Below are 8,463 nucleotides of genomic sequence, written 5' to 3'. Positions count from 1 at the left end.
CTTGAAGAAAATGTTATTGAAGCACAGCAGTATTTATAGACAGCGCAAAGCATCTTGTTTGCTCCCCTCAAATCTGTACGGAGGAAGATGCACTATTCATGCTCCCAGTCTACATCATCTATTTATGGAGGGAGGAACTGTGATATATAATGCAGGCCTCTACACAGGATCAGACAGTGTGGAGGGCATGTGGCAAAGGCTTAACATCCTCATATACCAGCTACCACTTCACACTCAGGAGAAATGCTCACTAATTGAGGTCAGAAGTGCATTTTATCCAAACTTTTAAAAATCACTTTCAGCCCGTTTGTCCGCTCCTTTTAACACAGTGAAATGGAGGAATGGCCCCTCATCCTGTGCTGAAATTAAAAGCCTTATAATACGTTAGACCTCTTGTCACCCAGGTGGATGGAAAAGCAGCTTCCACATCTATATGGGTTAGGAAGGTCTTTGGGCTACTTTATCCATTAAATGAACCTATTAGAGCTTCATCTGAGCTGCCAGGGCTGCTGCGATCTCATGTCAGTGGCCTTGCCAATCAGTCTCCCCAGGATGCTGTGGTACCCATCAAGGTCCCCTGGATTTAGAGCCAAAATGACTGTCAAATAGCAATGTGATAGATGGGAAAAGAATCATATTTACCTCTCAAACAATCATTTGCATATAATAAAAATATGTAAAATATAAGAGAATCTATATGCATATCTGTCTGGAGCATATGGCGTCTCCATTGGATGTGGTGTGATGACTGTCTGTGTGTGTTAGCCTCACAATAGGGAAATTCAGCACAGCTGGTTGTGCACAGTTGGTCACACTGTACACCTCCATCTACAGCTGAAAACCTGTTGTGTTTAGCTCTGCTCTCACACACAGGATGCAGCTAGAACAGTTTACCTTTAGTTATGTTTCATATAACAATATAATAACAATATAAGAGACACAGCTTCCCTGAAACAGAAATAATCTTGGTGATTAAAGCTGATGTCAGTGGGCGTATGTTTGGTACCAGTGGGGAATATATAGGTAGTTAGCCACAATGAAGGTTGTGTGTCACCTTCAAAATTGATTCTTCTGCTAATACCTTATTTGGTCTGGTATGACCAGTAGCCTACAGTGATTATTGTTGGCAAATACTGGCTAGAATCAGTGTTGCTGTGTAACTGACACTGTAGGGTCTGCTTGTTGATTCATTGGAGCTTTTCTACTGTTACACTATGATTTAACATTAACCATTCATCTGCTCTGTCACATGCTGTGACTCATAACATTTTCCTTTCTTGTCACTTGCACCCCCACCCCTGGTTTCAGAATATTGCTACTTACGTTGAAGAGTACCTTCATACAGGCTGCATTTCTTTAGCTTGTTGCACATTAGCTCTGTACTGTAATGCTACACAGTGCTCAGAAATGCAACAAGATGTTTTAAAGCAAGATTACTCACTTGTCTGGGTACACTCACTGAGATTTACTGTTGTTCAGCCAGTGTGATTAATGTATTTCTGCCTCCTGAGCAGATGTCAGATCATCGCTGCAGTTGATTTGCCATCAAGAATCTTCTGTGCCTTTTTTGGCCCATCATAAGATACCGTGTACTATATCAGCAGTCAGAACAGGGACATATTGAAAACAGTCAGAATATTATATGAAGGAAACATCTTGATCCACTCTAAAAAATAAAATATTTTTTTCCACATTCCAGTTCATGCCTGTGCACTGGTGTCCAGTGGTGAGCGGGTGACTGCAGCACGCCAACAGGACACCAATAAAGCTGCTGAGCCTGCTCAGAGTACACAGGCAGCTTGGTCTGAAGAGGCTATGAATACTAATGGAATTGATTTATATTTCCATTTCCTGCAGGGAGACGTGGGCTTTTATTGCAAAGAAGGAGCTGAGAGCGTTGTGTGTGCTTAAAAGGCAGCTACACAGTGAAGCCTTCAGAGGCCCTGCAGTTCTTCAGTGTCTTCAACATTGACCAACACATTAAGGCCCTGCAGACTGAGCAGCTAGTAGCCTTTATGAACGTCCACTGGAGAAATGACTGTGTGACCATAGCAGCACGTAAGCAAGTTGGAAGAGGAGATACAGTACCTGAAGGCAGCACTCAGTTTGGGAAAGGTAGCGTGAGGATGAATGTGCTTAAAAGGTAGATTTTCATCTAGAACTTTTCTTGACTGTCTCAGCTTTAGTTTTGGTCTTAAATGGCAGTAGTTTACTAGATATTGTAATTTATTTCAGTTAACCATATGGAAAATTTGCTCCAGTACCTAGCTGGAGTATACCTACAGTACATGTACTGTACAAGCATATGTGCAAAAACACTGAAGTGGAACAAAAGAAAGCCAGGATAACTGATACTACATGAGACTATATGACCATTACAAGATAATCAGCTGTTCATATTTTGAGCTAAAAGCCACAAAAAACCTTTACAAATATTAAATGATATAACAAAAAACAGCCGAGTCTCCAGACATTACATTGTAGGTGCTGAGTTTGTAAAGTATCTGTGACATTGAAATATTTGGACCTAAACTAATTATAATGAAGATACTTGGCATGTACTGTATATTGAATTAATAGTTAAATAAAAAAAAAAGGACTGAAGATTAATTTCTTATTTGCATTACTTGGAATAATAGCATATACAAAATCACCTTAGGAAGCCAGAAAGATGGAGTCTTCTTTGAGATTGGCCTGTTTATAGCATCAGATGTGGTTGTAAATCAATCTGTGTAGGTTAGAGTGAGAGATTTATGGCTTTTCATTAGAGCAAAGGCTGGAGAGGGCACTTAAAATCTGCACTATTACCTCTACAGCAGGCGCCATGCTAATAATAAAAACTTGTCTCTGGGATGAAAGTGACTGAGCTGAGGAACTGGTCGAGCAACAATCACTGAACATCTGTTGCAACAGACAGTGAGAGAGGTTGTTTCCTCCTGTGCTATGCAAACCACAAGTGCTTTGATCCAAGATGTCTAATGTATCAGGTCAGTGAACATATTTCTATGCAAACTGAATCATTAAATAAATGAACATGTTCAGTTATTTTTGTTCCCTTTCAAACCAAGTTGTGGCTTTTTAAGAAAGCAGGTGTTGGAAAGATTGACATGGTAACCCGGGATGGTAAATACAGTAAATGACAGGCTTTGCACTGAAAGGCGATGGCAGCAACCTTTAGAAAAAAACTCCAAGCCAACACTCTGATAAGAAATAAGCCTGGAAATGTCAAAGCATCATAATCAGTTTCACTTTTAATTTGCTGCTCTTTTTGAATTAAACACAGCTGAGAAGTCACTGCTATCCTAATCCTTGCTCGGTGTTCCTCCATTACCTTTTCAGTGTCTTGGTTTGATGAGAAAAGCTTGAAAGGTTTGTGAATACCCACATCACAGACTCACTTATGATAAACAGACCATACCAGAGAGATGCTGTTTGCATCACTTGACGTCCCTGCTGTGTCCTCACTGTGACATGACCACAAGTCAGGTCTGCTTTTGAAAAAACCCTCTGATCATGATTTGAATGACACAGTGCATTCTGTTTACAGCCCTTTTCGCTTTTATTGAATAGATGCTGAAAGTCCTTCTGAGGAAAAAATAAAATGTAAAAAATGCACAACAGCCATGTTGAGATGAAAGACAGAAACAGTAACATGTGAAATACATTTTGCACATACTTCCTTAACGAATGCCATGCAATGTGATATGACGTCCCTGTCTCACAAGTCAGGGATGAACTTGGCTCCCAAACCAGAAATATGCTACTTGCATATATATTTATGAGAACTTTGCCATTTTACACACTGAAGCAGCAGTAGCCTGAAGCCTGCTGCAGAGAGGTCTAAATACAGAAACACAAGACGATGAAAAATCATATGAAATCACTTTATTCTCAGACTGTGCAGTGATTCCATTTTTGCAGGAAAGTTAGACTGAAACATCTGTCTAAAATGGCATGCAGTGAGGTTAACAGGTGGAGGACACGAAACGACTATATCAACAACCTTGACTACATCGCACACAATAAGCATGCATAAATTTTGTCAACAAATAGTCAGAGACACAGAGAGAGAAGATTTCGCAGTACAAACGAATGCACCAAATCAACATTGTTTCCCCTCAAAATACCAACAACCAGAGGACAGAAACAGGACAGCTACAGACTGTAAAGAAAAAAGCACTGCATTTTCTCAACACAAGCAGAACAGAGAGAGACAAATGCGAGGAGAAAGAAACAGACAGTTACATTCAAGTCACATCAAAGGAGTAATTTTTTTCAAGTGGCATATGTTTCAGGCAGTTTTTATCATAATGGATGTTTGAGTGGCATAAGTGAGTGACTTCAAACCAAAGAGGCTTACTCAACGACAAACTATTGATTACACATGACCTGGGCAGTTGGTTTGGGCAGTGGTCTAGAAGCTGTTTGGAGCACAGTCGACTGGTATTTACAAGCTGATGGTCAGTGGGTTATGATGCTGTTTGTGGTCAAGACGTGAAGGGTGGTCTGACTCACTGGTAGTCTGAAGCACAGCACGTGGATGATGTTTTGTTGCTGGGAGAATTCTATACAGGGGCAGTCATTGTAGCTTTCTGGAATATTTGTGAGCCAAACAAGAAATATGGCATTTATAAATAAAGACTGGCACAGGCTTGTTAGGCCCCTGACTTTTAAATGGTTGTTTTAGCTCAGAGAGGGTGAATCATTTACGGCTAGTTATGGTTTAAACATCTATTTAAACTTAAAGCTCTAATACCTGAGAATTTTAAAATAAATAACGAATGCAGTAATTAAAAAAGAATGTAACCCCTTGTCTACTATTAATAGCACTGTTCTTTGGTTTGACTGGATAACTGCTCTGATAATGGATCGGATGTTGATACATTACTGGGTTGCTAATTATCTGCTAACACTGAACAGTCTGGCAAAGGCAGTTTACAAGTACATTAAAATCACAGGAAGTTCAATAAATGTGCTCTACAGATGACCTCATTGTACCACACTGTGTCCTTGGATGATTTTTAATATATTCAACATGATTACAGAGTTCACAAAGTGCTAATAAAAGCTAAATTCCTTCATCTACGCCACATGAACGCACACATTCAGGATTAAATGTTCTTTCGTGTTTAGATAGCTTAATAACAGTGGCAAAAAGCTGGTTTAGAAAACCTTGGTTACACCTACAGCTATTGTAATGTGATGAATTTCTGTGTATATTCGATTCATTCTAACATCTACTTCTGGGTTATAACAACAACATCAAATTTAAATTATTCATCATGATGTTTTGTAATGCTACCAAGGCATTGACTGAGGCCTACTGTAAATAACTAAGCTCGTGTGCGACCGGCAGCAGGTCTGGTGGAATGTCTGAAATATCAGGAATGTTTTTACAAGACACTGTGGAATGAAGGAGAAAATAAATAAAACATAGCATATGGAGAAAAGACTGATTTTATCATCATAGCCCCCCTCCCAACATAAATTTGTGCCATTACCTACAGGACAAACTGGACTCTACAGACCAGGTAAACACTGTCGGGTGTATGGTGATGGGGCTTTCACACAGGGATCAGGGCTTTTTAAAAACATTACTTCATCTCAGTTCTCTGCACGGTTTGTAATCTCTACCTCAGTGTGACTTAATGTTTGGAATGTGATTTTGAACACAAATCCTCGTGCTCGTCATTCTGTGACATGACTGAACATTTTTATGACACAAAACAATTTGTCCCACCTTCCCCCCTTTTTTTTTTATTGTTTTTAAATCAAACATGTCTGACCTACAAAGACGTCACTGTCATTATGCAGACACATTTGTGTCTTCAACATTGACCAACACATTAAGGAGTAAGTATAAACGCACAATGAAGACTGTCTGTTATTGCTGATCTGGGACTTCACTCCCATCAGTTAAACCAATGGACACAGGACAACTTCATTTTAAACAATATATTGCACTATTGTCGCTGTCTGCTCACAACATACTTGTGTTTGTGAAGTTTTTTTTTTGATGAAAAGTGCTGAAAATGTTAACAAACTAAAATGAACAGGCCTGGTCAAACTTTTACACGTCCTGTTGCAAAAACAAAGCGAGGACATCAAACTGATTTTAAAACACAAACATTTATAGCAAGTGGATTTATAGTAAGAATTTCATCTAACTGATTTGAGACAAACTTTATGTGTGGAGAACATTTATAGTTTTCCCCATGGAAGAGCATTTCAGACTCAAAGTCCATTATCGCCTACTGTACACGGGCCAACAAGATGTCAGACAGATCCAAATGGAAAACCAGTTATTGCCTCAAATGTGACTGTTTCACTTCATCAGAAAATGAAATGGTGTTCATATGTGTACTTCACGAAAGTTTACTGCATGCTTTAAAAAAGTCAACAAAACAAAAACATTTCAAATGATGGTTTTCTTCACTTACCAGCGCTCAATTAACACTTTCACAGTAAACCAATAAAATCATAAGGAACAGTTTATGGGGTGAATCGTAATAGCTGAGAACCAATAAAAATGCAAGTATTTATATACACTATATGTATCAAATATTAGCAAGAACATAAGAGAATTGAATCAAATTTTGATACGATTTGGATACTTCCTTAAAAGTTAAAAATATGGCTTATACTCTTATTCAACTTGTTATATGTCATATTTCACTCATATATACTTCTTTTATAACCCGAGGCTATTTACAAACACAAAGGGTGAGTGATGGGTGATAACTGGTCTTGGACTTTGGACAAGACATGGTATCACTTTGCCTTAAAGTGAAGACACTAGGTCTGTGATGGCGTTATGTACTTTTTAAAATAGGGTTATAATCACAGGTTATCAAGCAAGATGCTCTGTCGAAGTACAAACCACCATCAAAGATCGTGTAGTTTCACTCAAAGGCAGAGTCATGGCAGGTTGATCAACTCCAGGACACTTAGAACTTGGGTTGTAGCGGTGGGAGGGAGGTGAAGAAGGGTGTGACTGTGGGTGTGGGTGGTACAGCCTCATATTTCACCCAAAACACTGTTACTTTTTATTGAACATATCCATGAGCGGGGCTGGGATGAATTTCATGACCGTATCCACGATGCTCTCCTCTTCCTCCTCGTCACCACAGCCGGTGGGCACTGCCTTCTTCGGACGGGTGAGGCTGCCCTCGGAGGCCTGCTCCATAGCAGCCGCCGCCTCTGCTTCCTTCTCCTCCTTCTTCTTGATGCCATACTACACAGGAAAGACAAAACAAGACCAAGCTGCCATATTATTAAGCTGCAACAGAATGGGATTTACAGTATTCCTCTAAGGGGGTTTGTTTATACTTCTGACAGCCATTTAACCAGCATTTATCTCAGTTATAAAATTTGGGGTTGGGGTTAACATTTTAGGCAAAGCCTCTAACAAATTGACATTTTTGGAAATGTGCATAATCACTTTTATTTTATTTTATTTTTTTGCTAAAACCACTCATTTCTGTCCGATACATGCACTGTAAAAGTCAAGCCAGGAGAGTAGGAGGCATTTTTTTGGTGATAGACAGACTGGCTCTTTTCCTGCTCCATCTGCACATGAGTGCAGCTGCAATCTTATCATCTTTATTATTTTTATTATTTTTGCACTGTCCCTACTGAAACACTTGTCATGGCTGCCTCTCGCGTTCATGTCACACTTCAGGTTCCCTGTTGAGAAACTATGTAAACTGCAGATGTGAGACACCAGTGAACAGGAAGCTGAGTCCTCACTCTCTGCTCTGCAGAAGCAACTTCCTGTTAATAACGTGTGTCTTCAAAAAGTGGCACTTTTTACTCTAAAGATAGAACTGCAGGAGGCATGACACGATCATTTCATGGATTTGAGGTAAAGTGAGTGAAAACGAATAGCGCTGCAGCACAGTAATTCAGATTATTTTTATTGTATTACCTTCAGGCTGAATGAAGTTAAGCACAGTGCAAACTGTAGAGGACCTGCACTAACAGAGGTTACGTTAATTTCTGTGCTTACTGTGATGCAGAGTTGGAACTGAGCAGAATTTTAGGTTTTGTGTTTGTGACCGTGCCTGGGAGCTGTAGCTGCTGCTGGCTGTAATTTGACCTTCCTTGATATTTTATGTACTAATTAAAGGCAGAGGCGGTCAGCAGGTGTGCCATACAATGCTATCAATTAGTTTACAAAACCCAGAGCCCCAGCAGGCTTCTATTAAATCAACACTGTGAGAGCACAAAATTGCAATTTAAAACATTAGAAAACAGCAACATCTGGGAAATTAGTTTCACCAGCACATTTATAATAAAACAATCTCCTCCATTGTTACTTTAAATTTACTGTGGAAGTAGTTTTAAAATTATGTGGCTGATTTCCTTGTGGAACATTTCCTTACTGTGATGTCAAATGACCAGACTCTGTGCCAGATTCTTACCATGGCAACTGAGCAACAGACCATTGTATCCAAGGTCAGC

At 39.5% G+C, this 8,463-nt stretch overlaps 1 protein-coding gene and 1 long non-coding RNA gene across 2 annotated transcripts in view; one reads left to right on the top strand and one right to left on the bottom strand.

The window, feature by feature from the left end:
- Positions 1-2,752: 2,752 nt before the first annotated feature.
- The window catches only part of LOC109956721 (uncharacterized), a 10,623-nt gene continuing 4,912 nt past the window's right edge, over positions 2,753-8,463 (top strand). The window contains exon 1 of the long non-coding RNA XR_002274456.1: positions 2,753-2,987. This is a non-coding gene — a long non-coding RNA (uncharacterized LOC109956721). The remainder of the gene's footprint in view (positions 2,988-8,463) is intronic.
- The window catches only part of LOC109956711 (complexin-2-like), a 54,192-nt gene continuing 49,599 nt past the window's right edge, over positions 3,871-8,463 (bottom strand). The window contains exon 4 of the mRNA XM_020594044.1: positions 3,871-7,234. Coding sequence (XP_020449700.1) covers positions 7,040-7,234 — 195 coding nt within the window. The 3' untranslated portion in view covers positions 3,871-7,039. The remainder of the gene's footprint in view (positions 7,235-8,463) is intronic.

This window comes from Monopterus albus, unplaced genomic scaffold, assembly GCF_001952655.1.
Source record: "Monopterus albus unplaced genomic scaffold, M_albus_1.0 scaffold21.1, whole genome shotgun sequence".
NCBI lineage: Eukaryota > Metazoa > Chordata > Actinopteri > Synbranchiformes > Synbranchidae > Monopterus > Monopterus albus.
Note: the sequence above shows the minus strand (reverse complement) of the source record. Positions and strands in the feature narration are given on the sequence as shown.